Here is a 21,875-nt window from a genome sequence, read left to right on the forward strand (position 1 = left end):
AGTCACCAAAATTGAAGTCTGCATATTTCAAAGTCACCAATGGCCAATCCCAATCAATGATTCATCCAGTCTCCATTCAAAAACTTTTCGAAACTTCATGAGGCAGTCTGTTTCACTGGTCAAAAGCTAGTGCTGTGAGGAAGCTCCTCCTGACATCCTGAAGTGCAGGTAGTCCTCCACTTACGACCACAACTGAGCCCCAAAGTTCTGAGCAATGGACGTGAGACATTTGTTAAGTGAGTTTTGCCCCGTTTTGAGGACTTTTCTTGCCACAGTTGTGAAGTGAACCGTTGCAGTTGTGAAACTGGTAATCCGGCTGTTAAGTGAATTATTGACTTTGCTTGTCAGAAGGTTACAAAAAGTGATCCAGCGGTGAAATCTGGCCGGATCGCGTGAACCAGTAGCTGGGACATCATTGCATCATTGCATCCCAGTGCATGATGCACTGGGACATCATTGCATCCCATTTCTGACCCTCTGTGCTACCGGTTCGGGAGCTCACACTCCCGAACTGGTAGCAAAGATAAGTGCAATTCACCGCTGAAGTGATTCCACGATCCTGGGACACTGCAACCGTCATAAATATGAGCCAGTTGCCCAGCATCTTGCATTTTGATCCCGAGGAAGCGGCAACAGTCGTAAATGTAAAAAACGGCCATAAGTCACTTCTTTCAGCCCCGTCGTAACTTTGAACGGTCACTAAATGAACTGTTGTCAGCCGAGGGCTAGCTGTAATTCCCTTTCTTGGATTTTTTTTTTTTTATGTTGGATTGGTAAATGAAACGAGCCAAGGAAGTCTCTTAGTAAAGAACGAAAATATCTGACAAATCGCAGGACACGTTTCGGCTCAGCGTTAACTACGAAGAGTTAAGTTTAAGTCCTGCAGAGTCTTTAACAAGGGATGCTAAGAAGGCCATACCTGGGGTGAACTTCGCCAGACATATGTTCCCAATGTGATGGATTGCAACAGTGAGCTGGTTGGGAAAGGCTGATGATGCCCAATTTGCATTCTAAATACTCGGGGTTTTTTTTTTTTTTTTAAAAGTAATAATTCCCCCAGCGCCTGGATAAGATCATCATTTTCTATTTTTCTAAAATAAATGACACATTAGGACGGGAGCAGCACAGAATATTAATCAGCTCTGACGTTTGGGGGGACTACAGATGCTTCTGATCCAACTCCAAAAAAAGGGGGGCTTTGGAGCATTCCCAAGTGCAAATCCACCACCTGGTCTGCCACATTTGAAAACGGCCGTAGCCATTACCCAGGATTTACAAGCCAGCTCTAGAGAGGCAATGCACTAGCCTGGGAAACAATTTTGGCTGCTTTCAAGAATTCTTCAGAGAGTGACCTCAGCATTGCCAGGCTCACTCAAGCCCCTTTTTTGAAGCCCCCGCATGACTGGTTTCCGTTTGAAAGTTGCAATTTTTGATGAAATGGGAAATGTTCATCATGAAAGATCAAAATCACAGATGGGGGAAGCCAGCCACGTAGATGCCGATGAACCGACATTCCAAGAGGCATTGCCTGTGGTGGAATGTAGCCTGGATTCCCAGCAGAGAGGGGCTGCATTCCAGTGGTGAAATCCAAATTGTTTTACTACTGGTTCTGTGGGCGTAGCTTGGTGGGCGTGGTGTGGCTTGGTGGGCGTGGCGGGGGAAGGATACTGCAAAATCTCCATTATCTCCCCACTCCTGGGGGAAGGATACTGCAAAATCCCCACTCCCACCCCACTCTGTGGCCAGCCAGAGGTGGTATTTGCCGCTTCTCTGAACTACTCAAAATTTCCACTACCGGTTCTCTGAACAGCTCAAAATTTCCGCTACCAGTTCTCCAGAACCTATCAGAACCTGCTGAATTTCACCCCTGCTGCATTCCATAGGGAAAAGAGGCAGCGAAGGATGAAAAGTTTGATAAGAAGGAAGGTTAAAATGGCCCCTCCCTAGTAATGTCCAGAGTATGTCGGTAGTTATGCAAATTAGTTGCTTTAGTTCTGTGTGATTTCTATAGCAAAGGTCTCCAAATTTGGCAACTCCAAACTGGCAGCTGTGGATTTCAACTCCCAGAATTCCTCTGCCAGCCATCCGGGAGTTAAAATCCACAAGTTATATACAACCTGCCAAGTTTGGAGACCCCTAGTCTGTAGATCATCAACATCATTTAACAACCCCATAATCCCTTGCGGGATGGAGTCTGGGCAACTGAATTGAGCTATCAGAGTGTTTTAATGGCCAGATGCCTTTCCTGTCGCCAATGCGGAGTTTTGTTCTGCAGATATAGTCTCAGTGTGCCCAGAGAGAGAAATAACTGCCTCTACCTAGGATCGAACTCACAGCCTCCCGATTGTGAGGCGAGAGCTCCACCTCTCGGCCACCCCCACCACTCCTGTCCCCTAACCTATAGATGAAGCGCAATAAATGAAACTATAGGTAGTCGACTTACAACAGTTCATTTAGTGACTGTTCAAAGTTAGAACGGCCTTGAAAAAAGTGACTTAGGACCGTTTTTCACACTTACGACCCAATGAGCATCCCCAGGGTCACGTGATAAAAATTCAGATGCTTGACAAGTGGTTCATATTTATGACGGTTGTGGTATCCCGGGGTAATTTGATCCGCTTTTGCGACCTTCTGACAAACAAAGTCAGTGGGGAATCTAGATTCTGTTAACTTAGCCAATGCAATGATTCGCTTAACAACTGTGGCAAGAAAAGTTGTAAAATGGGGCAAAATTCAATTCACAACTGTTTCGAAATTTTTGGGCTCCGTTATGGTCATAACTCAAGGACTGCCTGTACTCAGAAGTAACTCCATGTCTTTCTTGGATCATGGGGGTACTGACGCTGCCTTGTGTTTTCTGGTGCTATCAAGAGTCATAGCTGAGCCACCTGAGTTTCCTTAATTTGTATTCTGCAGATTTTATTTATTTACATCCCGCCTTTACTTTTTTTTATAAATAACTCAAGGGAGCGAACGTACCTAATATGTTAATAATAAGAATGTTTCCTTTCAATTAAAGCTCTGCCTCCTTACCTCTCCTTGAACGACAAAATAAAGAGGAATTCATCAGAATTCTATGCCTTAAACGAGACTCTGACAGTATCGCTGTAGAGTTGGAAACAAAGTCACGTAGGTCAAGGCAACCAATCTGTTTCGCAATGATCAAAGACAGCACCGAGGGTGATTTTGATCCATTACACAAAAAAACAGTCATCAGCCACAGCTTTCCCTTAATTTAGACAACAGAATAATAGAATAACAGTGTTGGGAGGGACCTTGGAGGTCTTCTAATCCAACCCCCTGCTCAGGCAGGAAACCCTATAGCATTTCAGATTTGCATTCCAATGCAAATGGTTGTCCAATCTCTTCTTAAAAACTTCCAGTGTTGGAGCATTCACAACTTCTGGAGGCAAGTCGTTCCACTGATAAATTATTTCCACTGTCAGGAAATTCCTCCTTAGTTCTACGTTGGATTAGTTTCCATCCATTTCATCTTGTCCTGCCCCACTTTGCAAATCCCACTCTCTTCTAGCACTGATGACGCTCCATAGTTGGGTCATGAAATGTCTACAGGAAAACTAAGCTCCACACTAAGGATGCTCAGTCCCTGTAGAATAACACTGACAGGAAATCCCTCCTTACTTCCAGGTTGCTTCTCTTCTTGATTAAGAAAAAGATAGAATAACAGAGTTGGAAGGGACCTTGGAGGTCTTCTAGTCCAACCCCCTGCTCAGGCAGGAAACCCTATAGCATTTCAGACAAATGGTTGTCCAATCTCTTCTTAAAAACTTCCAGTGTTGGAGCATTTACAACTTCTGGAGGCAAGTCATTCCACTGATTAATTGTTCTAACTGTCAGGAAATTTCTCCTTAGTTCTAAGTTGCTTCTTTCTTTGATCAGTTTCCACCCATTGCTTCTTGTCCTGCCCTCGGGTACTTTGGAGAATAGGTTAACCCCCTCTATTTTGTGGCAACCCCCGAGATATTGGAACACTACTATCAGATCTTCTCTAGTCCTTCTTTTCATTAAACTAGGCATACCCAGTTCCAGCAACCGTTCTTCATATGTTTTAGCTTCCAGTTCCCTAATCATCTTGGCTGCTCTTCTCTGCACTCTTTCTAGACAAGTGAATAAGCGCTATAGCTGAGCGGTAACTTCACGTTTTAAGCCCACGGTTTCCTTTCTTCGCCCGTAGCAATCTGATCAAAGTCTGCGTTCGGTTCCAGTGCAAAACTGCTAATGGGAAAACCCCATTATTTTATTGTCAAAATAGCACAAAAACGGTTTATAAAAAACGAAGCCAGCCTGGCTGGACTCCTTTCAAAAGACCACTGCTGAAGGCACTCCTTCCTAGCTTGCGCACCACACACTCCCTTTTCAATTATGCAACAGTTTTGAAAAATTGACTCACAGCTGCCTCAAGGAATCTCCCTTCTTTCTCATGACATAAGAAAGGCAGGAGACAAAGAGGGCCAAGCATGACGCCCTTGTCAAGGTTCCAGAAAAACCTCTTCTGCATAAAAAAGAAACTCTGATCCAGGCCTGACAGCCATATTTTCTGGAGAATCTCAGAGCTAAGCTAAGATAGACACAAGGGCGGGGGGGGGAGGGGAGGGCAGACCAGGATACAAAAAAAAAAAAAATAACCCAGGCTGCTGTTAATTTTTTAAGAAGAAAGGAAGGCTGGTGAATTGCACACAATTCAGTGTTCCCCCTTCCCTGCCGCCATCTTAACAATATCATATTTTAACAGTAACAGAGTTGGAAGGGACCTTGGAGGTCATCTAGTCCAACCCCCTGCTCACCCAGGAGACCTGTACTAAGGATTTGAACCACCAAACTGCCGACCTTTCGGATTGACAAGCTCAGTGTCCTAGCCACTGAGCTACCTAGTCAGGCTAGTATCTTACTTAATGTTGCTGGACTTAATCATCAGAAGCCACTCTTAGAGGCCATGGCGGAATCATTTCATTTCCACCAACCTGTAGCCCTCCTAAACCTTGGCTTTTCTTCCTGAACCTCATCCAGCAATTTCCACCCAATTGTCATTTGCAAAATGCCAGTAGAGGCGGTGTGGGTGTGGGTATGGGTGTCAAGCTTAAATGTATAGATAACAATCCTATTAACTTGAAGATAAATATAGGTAGTCCTCGATTTACGGCCACAATTGAACCCAACCTTTCTGTTGCTAAGGGAGACTGTTGTTAAGTGAGCTTCGCCTCATTTTACGACCTGGCTGGCCACATTTGTTAAGTGAATCGCTGCAGTTCTTAAATCAGTAAGACGGTTGTTAAGGGAAATCTGGTTTCCCCATTGCATTTGCTTATTCAGAAAGACGCAAAAGAGGATTACGGGACACCCTGGGACCGTCCTAAACATGAGTCCGTTGCCAAGTGTAAGAATGTTGGTTATGTGACCCTGGCGGTACTGCAATGGTCGTAAGCAGTGGTGAAATTTAGCCGGTTCTATTTCAGATCGCACGATCTGGTAGCGCTGGCAGTGGGAGGCTCCGCCCACCTGCCCGGATGTCATCACATCCTGTTTTTGACCCTCTGTGCATGCATGGAGGAGGTGCACACTCACATTTGCGAACCAGTAGCAAAATTAAGTGAATATCACCCCTGGTTATAATTATAAAAAACAGTCGTAAGTCACTTTTTTCAGTGCCCGTTGTAACTTCGAACAGGCGCTAAATGAACTGTTTTTAAGTATGAACTCTTGTTGAAATTTTACGTGCCTCTTTTGCCCGGCTCCACAAATCTTAAGATAGATGTCCAAGGTCTCTCATTCAAGAGCCTGTGATGATCTTTGCTTTATCAGACTCTGTGGTCTCATCCCAAAACCCCCAAAACTTTAACCTAAGGCTGTTGACCTCACCCCATTCCTAAGAGGTCTGTAAGGGGAGTGCATAAGAGCACCAGCATGCCTACCATCCCTGTCCTAATGTTCCCTTTAATTTTATTCATTTTATGTATTCAGTTCATGCTTGTGCTTATATATATATTATCTAATAAATAAATAAATAAATAAGTTTTCCCACAGTTAGTGTAGAACGTACGGGAATTCAGCCGAGCCTGCCTGCATTCAGTACCAGGATTAAAACCAATTCAACCGCCACTTAGCCTGATACACTGGCAAATATTTAGAATGCAGGAATTAAAGTTTTATGTCTATTAGCTAACCACGCTCAGCCCTCATGAACCTGTTAGGGATAAAATAATTGAACTGTATGTTTTCTCTCGGTAGTGTTTTTCTGCTGCTCAGGGCTGAATAAAGGAAAATCGAGCTGCAAACATTTAGTTATGATTTGGACATAAGTAATATTTCTTATTTTAAAAAATCAGGTGTTGGGGAGGGGAGAACGGGGAACATATTCCGATTCCAACCTCTGTGCTATGAAAAAGACCACATTTCCATTTTCCCCAAAGTTAGTTTTGGAGATGCTATCAAGACTTTGTCAAATGAGAACTACCATCCGGTGGAATTCCGTATGTATTTGCTCAGAACTAACCCGTATCTCTTGATCTGTTCACGTTCGCTCCCGAGTATATCTACCGATGTGGTCTGAAATTGTATTTCCAGTATTCCCTTTTGTGTTTTGCTCTCTCATGCAGCAAATAACTGTCAGATGTTTTCTGGCTGACCTAGTTTGCGATAATGACACCCTATCCCGCCCCACCCACCAAATTAAAGTTTGAAACAAACTTCGTGAAGGATATTTTTAAAAAAAACATATGGAATCCAAAGGGAACGTGTACCTATTGAAACTATGTGTTTGGGATGGATGTTGGAGATAGCAGCCACAGTATTTTGCTGAGAAAATAGACTTCTAGAAATTCTGTCTGCACCAAGGAGTAGAAGGTAGAAGAGGGTGAATTTTTGAACACTCGTGGGGCTACATCTTCCTTTACACCGATGACATGCTCTATGGAGACTGGAATCCAAATATCACAAATTGTGCAATTGCGAAATCCTTTGAACATCAGTATCCTAAATGCAAAACACAGTAGATGGCGACACTTTGTTAACCTGGCCAATCTCCCAAAAGCTAAGCAGGGTTGTATCTGATTAGTACCTGGGTAGAAGACCACCCAACAATCTAAAAGCAGGGAAGAAAATAATAATAATAATAATAATCCCAGAAAACAAATCGTTTTCCTATTGCTCTCCTCAAATGAATGCAGCCATGACCGTGAAGTCACCAGGACTTGATCTTGACTCAAGGGAGACTTTTCATCTTTCTCTTAACCGCACCACCTTTTCTTCTTGTGCATTTTGCATGCAAACAGAAAACCAGCCTTCAGGTTTATATTTCATAAAAAAACGGAAGGCCTTTTGATATAATAGCCTAGGAAATGAAAGTATGTGCCACATGGGCTAATAAGGGTGGCACACCCCAAACTCATGCAGTGCGATTTCACACAATCCATCGAGACGTATAATTTACCATGGCGAGCACGTTAAAGGAAAAAGTCAGGTTGAAAAAAAAGAAAAGAAAAGAAATGCAGGGATTTGCAATATTTGGAACGAGCACGTTTTAACTATACCAAAGTCTTCCTTTCTCTTTCTTCCTCTTTGCTCAGATGTGGAGAAAGAGATGCCAACTACGTGATCAGCAACAAGCAACTCCCCGTGCCTCCTGGTCAAAATTACACCTGTCGGGAGAGCAACCGGGGAAGTGGGGAGGAGGGAAACCACACCGCCTCGCACTGTCTGTCGGCAACGGCACACAATGTCTGGGACCAGTGGGGGTGAGTGGGAATGTGGGGAGACTCCATCAACCCTACTGACAACTTGCCCTGAAGAGTTCCCTTAGTAAGCTTGCACCCTTTCCTGTCTCCATCGCTTGCACTCTCCATATATGGCCGTAGCTGAACTGTCCATGGTGCTGATCGCTCGTCACCTAGGAGGTTTGGTCTCCAAGAGCGAAGCTACACGGGTGGCTGGGCAAGAAAAGCCAGGCTGCCAGCAACGTGCCACGGATTTTAGGAAACGAGGGTTGCCCATCCTTCCATCACATTAAAATAAAACAAAACATAAAATCCTCCCAAACTAAAATACAGCAGCTGCAGCCTTATAGGGCTAAGCTGCATTGTGTCACCTGTTTGTGAAAACAGAAAGACAACCCCCCCACACACACCCTGAGAGGGAGACGAGGACCACCTGCACAGCGGCTCATGACACCAAGCAATGGCTAAAGGGAAGGGGGGAAGTTGCATTCTGAAAGCTCCCCGGTATCTCCAACAGTCCATGCTTCCATTAGTTCCTCAGTCAAGAGGCACTTCCAGGTTGAAGAGCTTTTTCATTGAGCTGGGTCTCCCAGCCAGCTCACTTGTGTGAGACAGCACATGAGCCCATCTCCCTCCTCCCCCCTCCCTCTCCCCCCCCCCACAGCTCTTCTCCCAAAAGCAGAGAAACTCTGCATGCAATCGACACACACCCCAAAAAAGACCCAGAGATGGAGGAGGGGAGTAGAACAATGCCTCCTGGTCCGAGTGCCCAGGTTAGCCAGGGAGACGGAATCGGGTAAGCAAGGTTGCGCGAGAGAGAAAAGAGAGCCTTACCTTTCATCCAGTCCACTACTTGCTTCGGCGTCCACTTGCTAATAGGTTCCATAACAAGGGCCATCCTCAGACGGTGTCATTCACACCAGGAGGAGGAAACCACACCGCCTCGCACTGTCTGTCGGCAACGGCACACAATGTCTGGGACCAGTGGGGGTGAGTGGGAATGTGGGGACACTCCATCAACCCTACTGACAACTTGCCCTGAAGAGTTCCCTTAGTAAGCTTGCACCCTTTCCTGTCTCCATCGCTTGCACTCTCCATATATGGCCGTAGCTGAACTGTCCATGGTGCTGATCGCTCGTCACCTAGGAGGTTTGGTCTCCAAGAGCGAAGCTACACGGGTGGCTGGGCAAGAAAAGCCAGGCTGCCAGCAACGTGCCACGGATTTTAGGAAACGAGGGTTGCCCATCCTTCCATCACATTAAAATAAAACAAAACATAAAATCCTCCCAAACTAAAATACAGCAGCTGCAGCCTTATAGGGCTAAGCTGCATTGTGTCACCTGTTTGTGAAAACAGAAAGACAACCCCCCCACACACACCCTGAGAGGGAGACGAGGACCACCTGCACAGCGGCTCATGACACCAAGCAATGGCTAAAGGGGAGGGGGGAAGTTGCATTCTGAAAGCTCCCCGGTATCTCCAACAGTCCATGCTTCCATTAGTTCCTCAGTCAAGAGGCACTTCCAGGTTGAAGAGCTTTTTCATTGAGCTGGGTCTCCCAGCCAGCTCACTTGTGTGAGACAGCACATGAGCCCATCTCCCTCCTCCCCCCTCCCTCTCCCCCCCCACAGCTCTTCTCCCAAAAGCAGAGAAACTCTGCATGCAATCGACACACACCCCAAAAAAGACCCAGAGATGGAGGAGGGGAGTAGAACAATGCCTCCTGGTCCGAGTGCCCAGGTTAGCCAGGGAGACGGAATCGGGTAAGCAAGGTTGCGCGAGAGAGAAAAGAGAGCCTTACCTTTCATCCAGTCCACTACTTGCTTCGGCGTCCACTTGCTAATAGGTTCCATAACAAGGGCCATCCTCAGACGGTGTCATTCACACCAGGAGGAGGGGGGAAACTGACGGTTGGGGGGGGAGGAGGAGAAGAGAGAAGTGGGGAGCAAGAAAGATTTAAAAAAAAAAAGAGGGAGAGAAATGGTGGGTGGGTGAGTGAATGAGTGGGTGGGTGGGTGAGAGGTGAAGGAAATGCCCAAATGTCTCAGAGCATGGCTGGAGAAGACAGCGTGAGGATTTCACAATGCAGTCCAAGGATGAGTTGATGCTTTGTCCCTCCAGGTTCTTCCTGCACTGATTCAGTAATGTATAAAATTATTCTGCCTGATCAGTTCTAGCACCTCCCCTGCCGCACACAGCCAGCAACCCTCTGGAGCTCAGTGAATCAGGAAATGGTGCAGTATGTCTCTACTTACTTACGTTCCCCCCACCCTCCACCAAAAAAAAAAAAAAAAGGCAGTCCCTTTACACCCAATGATCTACTTATTAAGGCTGGCAGAAATATGAAATTACAGGGCACCCTCCTGCCAACAACGAGACTCTCTTCCCCTTTCCTATGTCAAGCCTGAAGAACTGGGTTGTTCTTCTTCAAAAAAACAAACAAACAAAAACAAAACCCAACCAACCCACAAATATTATGGCTGTTATTATTATTTGCTTAGATCATGGGTTGAGAGGGAAGGTAGGAGGGAAGTGGAAGACGGGAGTGGAGGAGGGGGGAGAGAGAGAGAGAGAATATAAATAGAATGAAATTGCTAACTGGAACTTGATAGCAGATTGTCTCTCAGTTCACCAGCAGCAGAAAAAAAAAACTGCTGAATGTCACGGATGGATTCAAAGAAAGCATGCTAGCGCTTGGCAGTTGGCAAGAGAGCGAGAGCGAGATGCGGAGCTTTTTCCTATTCCCAACCATGCAGCATGTCCCTGGAATCTCTAATTGTGGAAGTCAGAGGGTCACGTGCCGAAGGCTAAGGCTCGCACACATGCCTGTCCTTCTCCAGGATCGGACCCCCATTGTCCTCCTTAGCCGGGGCTCGGCAGATGGAAGACGTCAGCCCTCGCTCCCTTCCTTCCCCTCGCTTTCCCTAGCATTGGCTACGAACTGTCATGGAATCAACCCCGAGGCGCCCCGTGATTCCAACATCAAGCAGCTTTTGTTTCGTTCCTCTTTCAAGATCCGTTGGTTCACACTGTCCAATGGGGCTGAAGCGAAACTTTGGGAAAGGAGAGAGAGAATGCTAAAAGCGGAGAAGAGCAGTTGGAGGGCTCAGGTCAACGCTTGGGTAGGTGTGTGGTCCTGCTGCCCTGTGGGAATTCTCCATATTTCACCGAACAGATGTTCTCCGTCATGAGCTTAAGCAAGTGCATGGCCTGAGATGATCTGCTTTTCATTGTCCAAGCTCCTGTGGTCACGAGATAATTCCCTTGCCAGGAGCCACTCCGTCATTTCTACTTATGGAATAGCTATTTCTGGCAGGGAATTTTGCCTTCCCTGTCTCCCCCCCATCCCATCCCTCCCGAGGGTGGTTCAGGGACGTACAAAGGTGGCTCCAGACATCATCTGCTAAGGAAACGACTACAGGGATTCTGTGGGACCTTAACCCAAATTGTGTTAAAGGATTTACAAATTTATGAGGAAATACGAACACGAGAGCTTTTGACTGGGACATGCAAACTAGCGTCTGTATTTCCTGCATCGGATGAGGAGAGCACAACTTTCTCCTTCTGTCCTGGCCACTTTTGACAGAGGCACGACTGAAAGCGTGCATAAGAGCACAAAAGTGCCTACCATTCCTGTCCTATTGTTCCCTTCATTATATCAAATTAATATAGCTGATGCATATTTTTTTACTTATATATATTTTCTTCATAATATGTTGTTTTATTTATGACAATGTTTGTGTATACTGTTGTGACAAAATGAAATAAAAAAACCCTGCATCACTGTGTGTGATGAGCACTGGAACAGTGCCTCAGATAGAAAGCCCATACAGAGAGTGGTGAGGACAGCGGAGACTATAGCAAGCTCGCTTCCTGTTATTCAGGATGCTGTTTATAAGCGCTATGTGCTTAGAGCTCAAAGCATTGTTAGAGACCCCACACACCCACTTCACAGTCTGTTTATGTTGTTCCCCTCTGGGAGGAGGTTTCGAAGTATTTCTAGCAGGACCATCAGATTCTGTAATAGCTTTATCCCTGATGCCATTCATCTGGTAAACTTGCAAGGTTCGTTTTTCTCTCCATGTACAGGCATACATCCGAACTAGATTGTGTTGTTTCTCTGTGTCATATAATATATGTGGGTATATGCATAATTTTGTATTTATTTATTTATTTATTTTGCAGTGTTTATGTAGTGTATATTGGACCCTTTGAGAGCTGAATGCAATGAAATTTTATTTTAATGTATGCTGATTAGTGTACATTTAAAGTGACAATAAAGTTATTCTAATGTTGTGACCCAGGCCCAAGTATTAGAACGCAATCAGTTCAAAAACAAATAGACTTTATTAGAACAGCTGAGAATTAACTTATTCTCAATGTAGTCCAAACTAAATCAAAACAAATTCTTCCTAACACAATTCTTCAGTCTTATCACCAACCTTGGTTTAATTAGGCAAATTCCAAAGGCTTTTCTTGGCAAAAGTTCAAAAGCAGAAGGCGCTGACAAGAAAAAAATGCAGCAAGACAAGGAGCAAGGCTATCAATGTTGTTTTCTGACAAAGAGTCCAAGAGCCGTTGCTGGTCTTTTAAGCCTTATGGGAGGGGCCAATCATCCCTTGGCCCTACTCTTGAGTCGTCCTCTTTGCTTGAGCTGCTCTTGCCTTCTGGCAGCTCTTCTCATGCGTGCATTAGGAACAGGCTCCTCCTGTTCATCTGCCTCACTACTGTCAGCTGCTGGAGGCTCTGGAGTCCACACCTCACTCCCTGATGGCCCTGGCCCCACCTCTGCCTCCGACACAGAGCCCTCATCCGGGCCTTCCCCAGCCTCCAGGACTGGCCCATGTTCTTCCTCAGCCGCATCACTGTCCGACTCTGTTGCCAGCTCCTTAGGCTGCTGGTGGACCACAACATCTAAGTCTAAGACTCGGGCACTGAGGGCAATTGCCCCAGACCTCATACAGATAGACCAGGTCTTACAAAGGTTTGTTTAGTGACCATTCAAAGTTACAACGGCACTGAAAAAAAGTGACTTATGACCGGTGCAGCATCCCCACATGTGATCAACATTCAGACACTTGGCAACTGACTCATATTTATGACGATAACAGTGTCCCTGATAGCAGTCAATGGGACAGCCAAATTTACTTAACAACCGTAATACTAACAACTGCAGTGATTCACTTAACAACGGTGGCAAGAAAGGTCGCAAAGTGGGGCAAAAATAAATTTTTTCACTTATTAGTAATATAAATTTCGGGTTCAGTTGCAGTCATAAGTCAAGGACTACCTATCATTAGCAGTACTGTACTCTAACCACTGCGTCACCCCTGCTCTTTGTGATACAGCAATAGCAATAGGACTTAGACTTATATATCGCTTCACAGTGCTTTTACAACCCTCTCTAAGCGGTTACAGAATCAGCATCTTGCTCCTGACAATCTGGGTCCTCATTTTACCCACCTTGAAAGGATAGAAGACTGAGTCATCCTTGAGCCTGGTGAGATTCGATCTGCTGAACTGCAGCTAGCAGTCAGCTAAAGTAGCCTGCAGCGCTGCACTCTAACCACTGAGCCACTTCGGCTCGCCATCATGGGTATATATTTTTGAACATCTGAATTGGTCAGAGGGAAGGTTCATTTTCTTGCTGGTCTGAAAACTGATGAGTTTATTTATCATCCCAAGAATTCTTTCAGCATTCTGTTTTTCTCCACACACACACACACACCCAATTTAGTGGCCCATTGATGAACCAACAAAAAGTAGAGTTACATTTGTGTAATGCAAGAGGAAGAAGATAGAAGGGTTACATTAAGGAGCATTTCTCAGAGGTTAAAGGTAAAGGTAAACATTCCCCTCACACATATGTGGTAGTCGTTCCCGACTCTAGGGGGCGATGCTCATATCCATTTCAAAGCTGAAGAGCCAGCGCTGTCCGAAGACGTCTCCGTGGTCATGTGGCCGGCATGATCTCAACGTCATAGGTGCGTGGAATGCTGTTCCCTTCCCACCAAAGGTGGTCCCTATTTTTCTACTTGCATTTTTACGTGCTTTCGAATTGCTAGGTTGGCAGAAGCTGGGACAAGTAACAGGAGCTCACCCCGTTATGCGGCACTAGGGATTCGAACCTCTGAACTGCTGACCTTTCGATCGACAAGCTCAGCGTCTTAGCCACTAAGCCACCACGTCCGTCTCAGAGGTTAGTTATGTAAAAAAAAAAAAAAGCCCATTCTTGGCCCCTCTCCAAAGCCAGAAAGTACAAACTATTAAAAAAAAACACCATTAACTCCTATAAAAGGCGGATAGAATTATGGATTATGATTTGTGTTATATTTTAATTTTTGTTGTTAGTTTTATACCCTGTATTTGGTTCTGGGAAGTCCCAGGGGGTGGGGGGAGGGAGGGGAAGGGAGGGGGAGGGGGGATGAGGGTAGAAAATGGATTGATGGTTAATGTACAAAGATGATCGAAGACGTATAATTAATGTAAGATCGGAGTTGCCTGGCTACCACTTCAGAATGATGGGAAAGAAGGAAGTAGAAGAGAGAAGGAGGTAGGAAAGAGAAGAGGAGGAAGAGGAAAGGAAGGAAGAGGGATAGAAGAGGGAGAAGAAAGGAGTAGGGAGGAAGGAGGAGAGGAGGTAGATAAGAGAGTGGGAGGATGGTTGTGGAAAGTAGAAGAAGGTAGAGAAGGGAAGAGAGTTAAAGGAAGGGGGTGGTGACCGGGCAGGTCCGATTAATTGTAAATGATGGTACATTAAATAGGTTATTGGATATGAATGTTAAAATAAAACTTTTTTAAAAAAAAAAGGCGGATAGAAGAAGAATCAGACTGCAGTGAATGTAAAAAAAATGGTGGCAATCTTATGTTGACAGAGCAATCAACTGTTTAAAGGTGCTTCCTTCTAGCATGCAATAAAAATACTTATCTAACCTTACAGTGTTGAGTGTCTAGGAAGGCCAATTTCTCCTATCCACAAAGCAATTCCCTGTCCTCCAGATAAGCTGCCTACTGCCTTTACCATCCCTCAGCCTTCTTGATTGTTGGCCAAATTGGCGGAGGCTGATGAAGTTAAAATCCAAGACATCTAGAAGGTTCCAAGTTGGTGGAAGCTGAAACTTAACCACCAATGGAAGTGAATTCTGTAAGATTTTAGCTCAAGCAAATATTTAGGAAGGCTTTTGGATGGAATCTTGGAAAAAACCTGAATGAAGTTAACTCTGACAGTTTTTGCCCATTTTAGAGAGCCAAAATTTGCAGAGTAAGAGTGACAGTAACCTCATCAACCTTCAAATCCCAGAGTTTGGATGCATGTATGCTGGACCATGCTAAAAGGGAAAAAAACGAGGTTGCAATGGATGGTAGTTTACCGGGAACTTTGAAGGCCATTACCGTTCCATTAATAAGGAATCACTGATCTGTATAAATAGATCTAGAGCAAAGTCGGTTTTGGATTTAACAATCTGCTTCATGGGTTGTTGCTATGGACTTACAATAAGAGAAGTTTACTATATTTACCATTTTAAGTGCTTGACAAAAAGTCAGGCCATAAATAAATGAGTAAGTCAAGAGTAGGTTCATGCAGAATGATAACACTCAGTAGTTCTTCCTCCTAAACATAGTTCCCATTAACGGGATCAATACAGTGGCATAAATTGGGTTACACTTTAACACTTTGTCTGTGACCTTATACAGGGGGGTTCCGCGGACCTTATGGGCATTACGGAGACCTGGTTGGGCACTGAAGGGGGCGTGCCCCTTGTTGAGATGTGCCCACCGGGTTTCCGTGCATTCCATCAGCCGAGGGCCCAGGGTAGGGGTGGGGGGGTGGCGGTTGTGATTAGAGAGAGTCTAGAGCCGAGGGAGACCACTGTACCTCAGATTGCCGGGTGCGAATCCCTCTTTGTGAGATGGGGTCGTAGGTGTCAGATGGGTTTGCTGATCACGTACCTGGCTCCTTGCTGCGTGACAGCCGCCCTGCCCGAGCTTCTGGAGATGCTGGCTGGGGTGGCAGTTGAGACCCCCAGACTTTTAGTCATGGGGGACTTTAACTTGCCATCTTCCGGCTCGTCATCGACGGCAGCTCGGGAGTTCATGGCTTCCATGACGGCCTTGGACCTGACTCAAGTAGTTGATGGCCCTACTCACATTGGGGGTGGCACTCTGGATTTGATTTTTCTCTCTGGTCAGTGGTTGAGAGATCTGGACTTAAAGGAAATAGTCATTGAACCTTTGTCATGGTCAGATCACTCTTCTTCGCCTGGACTTTCTGACCGCCATTCACCACCGCGGGAGGCGGAGCCGATCGTTGGTTCCGCCCCAGGCGCCTGATGGACCCGGATGGGTTCCGGACGGAGCTTGGGCCATTTCCTGAGGGTCTGGCTCACGGCTCGGCTGAGGAACTTGTTGCGGCCTGGGAACGGGCCGCGGGGGCCTTAGACCGTGTCGTGCCTTTGCGGCCTCTGACCCGGCGCAGGTCCCAACCGCCCTTGGTTCTCCGAGGAGCTGAGAGGATGAAGCGCCGGAGAAGACGCCTAGAGAGTTCCTGGAGGTCTGGCCGTTCGAGCTGATCGGACACTAGTGAAGTCCTATACTAGGACTTACCTAGTGGCATTGAGGGAAGCGAGGCGTAGCTCGCCTCCTCCCTCATTGCATCGGCAGATAACCGCCCAGCCGCCCTGTTTGGGTGACTCGCTCCCTCCTACACCAGGGGAGCGGATGACCCGCTGCAGGGACGTGCTGAGGAGTTTAACGGTTATCTATACGATAAAATCGTTCAACCGGGATGGTTTGGACCAAGATTGCGGTGATGCGGGTGAGATGCTCGAGGGCGGTCTTGGTGACATTGTTTGGGATGAGTTTGACCCTGTGGCTCCCGAGGACATGGACAGGTTGTTGGGTAGGTTGAATGCCACCACGTGTTTACTGGACCCGTGCCCCTCTTGGCTGGTGCTGGCCACTCGAGAGGTGACACGAGGCTGGCTCCAGGCGATTACGACCGCTTCTTTGGTGGAGGGTGTCTTCCCGCCTGCCTTGAAAGAGGCGGTGGTGAGGCCCCTCCTTATGAAGCCGTCCCTGGACCCGGCTGTTTTAGGTAATTATCGTCCGGTCTCCAACCTTCGCTTCGCGGCGAAGGTTGTAGAGAATATGGTGGCATATCAATTTCCCTTGCACCTGGATGAAACTGTCTATCTAGACCCGTTCCAGTCCGGTTTTCGGCCCGGTTACAGCACGGAGACGGCTTTGGTCGCGTTGGTGGATGATCTCTGGAGGGCCAGGGATAGGGGTTGCTCCTCTGCCCTGGTCCTATTAGACCTCTCAGCGGCTTTCGATACCATCGACCATGGTATCCTGCTGCGCCGGTTGGAGGGATTGGGAGTGGGAGGAATGGAGATTTTGCAGTATCCTTCCCTGGAGTGGGAGGAATGGAGATTTTGCAGTATCCTTCCCTGGAGTGGGAGGAATGGAGATTTTGCAGTATCCTTCCCTGGAGTGGGAGGAATGGAGATTTTGCAGTATCCTTCCCTGGAGTGGGAGGAATGGAGATTTTGCAGTATCCTTCCCTGGAGTGGGAGGAATGGAGATTTTGCAGTATCCTTCCCTGGAGTGGGAGGCACCGTTTATCGGTGGTTCTCCTCCTATCTCTCCGACCGGTCGCAGTCGGTGTTGACGGGGGCAGAGGTCGGCCCAGGCGCCTGATGGACCCGGATGGGTTCCGGACGGAGCTTGGGCCATTTCTGGCCTCCATGGGGATGGGGAAAGACTGTTTTCATCCCGGCTCCATTAGTGGATGTGATGTGCATTAATGAAAAACATGAAAGAGATGAGTTAATAGCGGATGCATTATTCTACTGGCGTAGAGCAAAAAAAAAATGCCTTCCCGTAAAAGGATTGTGCTAACCACATAACTCTCTCTACTTGTCAAGATTGCAAATCCTGTTTGGGTTATACTAGAAAGGTGCTCTTTAGTAGCCCAAAAGAAACCAGCTATGTGTTTAGACCCATGATGGTGAACCTATGGCATATAGCCTTATTGGTGGGTGGGGAAGGCTGTTTTCACCCTCCCCAGACTCCTAGAAAGGCTGTGGAGGCTGGGGACAGCAAAAAACAGGCCTTCCGGTCCCACCAGAAGTTGGCAAATGGGCCATTTCTGGCCTCCATGGGGATGGGGAAAGACTGTTTTCACCCTCCCCAGACTCCTAGAAAGGCTCTGGAGGCTGGGGACAGCAAAAAACAGGCCTTCCGGTCCCACCAGAAGTTGGCAAATGGGCCATTTCTGGCCTCCATGGGGATGGGGAAAGACTGTTTTCACCCTCCCAGACTCCTAGAAAGGCTCTGGAGGCTGGGGACAGCAAAAAACTGGCCTTCCGGTCCCACCAGAAGTTGGCAAATGGGCCATTTCTGGCCTCCATGGGGATGGGGAAAGACTGTTTTCACCCTCCCAGACTCCTAGAAAGGCTCTGGAGGCTGGGGACAGCAAAAAACAGGCCTTCCAGTCCCGCCGCAAGTTGGCAAACAGGCCATTTCTGGCCTCTGCAGGGCCTCCGGGATGGGTGGGGAAGACTGTTTTCACCCTCCCCAGACTCTTAGAAAGGCTCTGGAGGCTGGGGACAGCAAAAAACAGGCCTTCCGGTCCCACCAGAAGTTGGCAAATGGGCCATTTCTGGCCTCCATGGGGATGGGGAAAGACTGTTTTCACCCTCCCCAGACTCCTAGAAAGTCTCTGGAGCCTGATGAGAGAGAAAAATGGGCCTACCGGGCCATCATGTGCCAGGAGCAGCAGGAGCATGGGGGTGGTGGCCACACACACATGCGTGGGGGTGGGGTGCATAGAATTATGGGTGAGGGCATACACACATGTAACCCCTCTCCGCCCCCCCTTCCTGGCACGTGATGGCAACAAGGTTAGCCATCACTGGTTTAGACTATATGAATATTTGACTCTAGAGAAAAGCATAAAACAATCTTTTCTAAGAACTGTTGTTTAGTTTCCCATCTTAGGATGTTCATCATTATAATATCTAGTTGGACTCAGGCAATTTATTTCGCTGACAGATGGCAGTCCAATCTCTTCTTGAAAGGTTCCAGTGATGAAGCTCCCACAACTTCCAAAGGCAACTTCTGTTCCATGGGTTGATTGCTCTCACTGTCAGAAAATTTCTCCTTATTTCCAGGTTGAATCTCTCCTTGTTCAGTTTCCATCCATTATTCTTTGTCTGGTTTTCTGATGTTTTGGAAAATAGCTTGACCCCTTCCTATCTATGGCACCTCCTCAAATACTGGAAGACTGCTATCATGTCTCCCCTGGTGCTTCTCTTCACTAGAGTTGCCAGGCCCAGTTTCTGTAACCATTCATCGTATATTTTAGCCTCAGTTCCCTAATCATCTTGGTTGCTCTTCTCTGCACTCTTTCTAGAGTCTCAACATCTTTTTTTTTTATAGTGTGGTGACCAAAACTGGATGCAGGATTCTAGGTGTGGCCTTACTAAGGTTTTATAGAGATTATTTGCATGTAGACAATTCCAAGATTCAATGCCCACCATCTCCCAGTAGAAACCTTCTGAGATACTGATAAATCACTGCTAGTCAGAATAGAGTCACAGTAAGTTAGACTGAGGTTTGTTTTGCTCAGACTGTGCAAACCCAAAATTTGGCTGCTCAGCTTTCATTTATGACTTAGCATGATGTGGGAACCCAGACATACCGAAGAAATGTTTTATGTTTTCATCCCGGCTCCATTAGTGGATGTGATGTGCATTAATGAAAAACATGAAAGAGATGAGTTAATAGCGGATGCATTATTCTACTGGTGTAGAGCAAAAAAAAAAATGCCTTCCCGTAAAAGGATTGTGCTAACCACATAACTCTCTCTACTTGTCAAGATTGCAGGCTTTCGATACCATCGACCATGGTATCCTGCTGCGCGGTTGGAGGATTGGGAGTGGGAGGCACCGTTTATCGGTGGTTCTCCTCCTATCTCTCCGACCGTCGCAGTCGGTGTTGACGGGGGGGCAGAGGTCGGCCCCGAGGCGCCTCACTTGTGGGGTGCCGCAGGGGTCGATCCTCTCGCCCCTTCTGTTTAACATCTACATGAAGCCGCTGGGTGGGATCATCAGTGGTTTCGGTGTGGAGTACCAGCTGCATGGGGGTGACACCCAGCTGTACTTTTCTACACGGACCACCCCAACGAAGCTATCAAGTGCTGTCCCGGTGCCTGGAGGCCGACGGGTCGGGATGGGGAGAATTAGGCTCAAGCCCAATCCCTCCAAGACAGAGTGGCTGTGGATGCCGGCATCCCGGTACAGTCAGCTAAATCCGCGGCTGACCATCGGTGGCGAGTCATTGGCCCCGATGGAAAGGGTCCGCAACTTAGGCGTCCTCCTGGATGAACGGCTGTCTCTAGAAGATCATTTGACGGCCGTCTCCAGGAGAGCGTTCTACCAGGTTCGCCTGGTACGCCAGTTGCGCCCCTTTCTGGACCGGGATGCCCTATGCACGGTCACTCACGCACTCGTGACGTCTCGCCTGGATTACTGCAATGCTCTCTACATGGGGCTCCCCTTGAAGGGCATCCGGAGGCTGCAGTTAGTCCAGAATGCGGCTGCGCGGGTGATAGATGGAGCCCCCCGTGGCTCCCGTATAACACCCATCCTGCGCAGGCTGCACTGGCTACCTGTGGCTTTCCGGGTGCGCTTCAAGGTGTTGGTGACCACCTTTAAAGCGCTCCATGGCATCGGGCCGGGTTACTTACGGGACCGCCTACTGCTATCGAATATCTCTCACCGACCCGTGCGCTCTCACAGAGAGGGTCTCCTCAGGGTGCCGTCAGCGCGGCAATGTCGTCTGGCGACGCCCAGGGGAAGGGCCTTCTCTGTGGGGGCCCCCACCCTCTGGAATGAACTACCCCCCGGTCTTCGTCAGCTGGACCTCGGACCTTCCGCGGGCTTAAAACATATTTATTTAATTGTGCAGGGCTGAGCTAAATTTTAAATTACTGGCTTTTAAATTGGCTTTTATTCTATATTTTTAATTTTAAATTAACAGGCTTTTAGAATAAGTTTTTTAACTGTTTTTATATTTTTTATATTGTATTTATGTGTTTTTAAATGCCTGTACACCGCCCTGAGTCCTTCGGGAGATAGGGCGGTATATAAATTTGATCAATAAATAAATAAATAAATAAACAGATTTAACAGATTAACAAATTAACAGAGTTGGAAGGGACCTTGTAGGTCATCTAGTCCAACCCCCACCCACCCAAGCAGGTGACCCAATCGCCATTTCTGACAGATGGCAGTCCAGTCTCTTCTTGAAAGTTTCCAGTGATGAAGCTCCCACAACTTCCAAAGGCAACTTCTGTTCCATGGGTTGATGGTTCTCACTGTCAGAAAATTTCTCCTTATTTCCAGGTTGAATCTCTCCTTGTTCAGTTTCCATCCATTATTCTTTGTCTGGTTTTCTGGTGTTTTGGAAAATAGCTTGACCCCTTCCTGTCTATGGCACCTCCTCAAATACTGGAAGACTGCTATCATGTCTCCCCTGGTGCTTCTCTTCACTAGAGTTGCCAGGCCCAGTTTCTGTAACCATTCATCGTATATTTTAGCCTCAGTTCCCTAATCATCTTGGTTGCTCTTCTCTGCACTCTTTCTAGAGTCTCAACATCTTTTTTTTTATAGTGTGGTGACCAAAACTGGATGCAGGATTCTAGGTGTGGCCTACTAAGGTTTTATAGAGATTATTTGCATGTAGACAATTCCCAGATTCAATGCCCACTATCTCCCAGTAGAAACCTTCTGAGATACTGATAAATCACTGCTAGTCAGAATAGAGTCACAGTAAGTTAGAATGAGGTTTGTTTTGCTCAGACTGTGCAAACCCAAAATTTGGCTGCTCAGCTTTCATTTATGACTTAGCATGATGTGGGAACCCAGACATACCGAAGAAATGTTTTATGTTTTCATCCCGGCTCCATTAGTGGATGTGATGTGCATTAATGAAAAACATGAAAGAGATGAGTTAATAGCGGATGCATTATTCTACTGGCGTAGAGCAAAAAAAAAATGCCTTCCCGTAAAAGGATTGTGCTAACCACATAACTCTCTCTACTTGTCAAGATTGCAAATCCTGTTTGGGTTATACTAGAAA

At 46.8% G+C, this 21,875-nt stretch overlaps 1 protein-coding gene across 1 annotated transcript in view; it reads right to left on the minus strand.

Moving 5' to 3' along the window:
- The window catches only part of LOC131183866 (connector enhancer of kinase suppressor of ras 2-like), a 436,268-nt gene extending 427,640 nt beyond the window's left edge, over positions 1-8,628 (minus strand). Inside the window, exon 1 of the mRNA XM_058154608.1 lies at positions 8,565-8,628. Within this exon, the coding sequence (XP_058010591.1) occupies positions 8,565-8,628 (64 nt within the window). The remainder of the gene's footprint in view (positions 1-8,564) is intronic.
- Between the last annotated feature and the right edge of the window lie 13,247 nt (positions 8,629-21,875).

Source organism: Ahaetulla prasina, chromosome 11 (assembly GCF_028640845.1).
Source record: "Ahaetulla prasina isolate Xishuangbanna chromosome 11, ASM2864084v1, whole genome shotgun sequence".
In the NCBI taxonomy this organism is placed as follows: domain Eukaryota; kingdom Metazoa; phylum Chordata; class Lepidosauria; order Squamata; family Colubridae; genus Ahaetulla; species Ahaetulla prasina.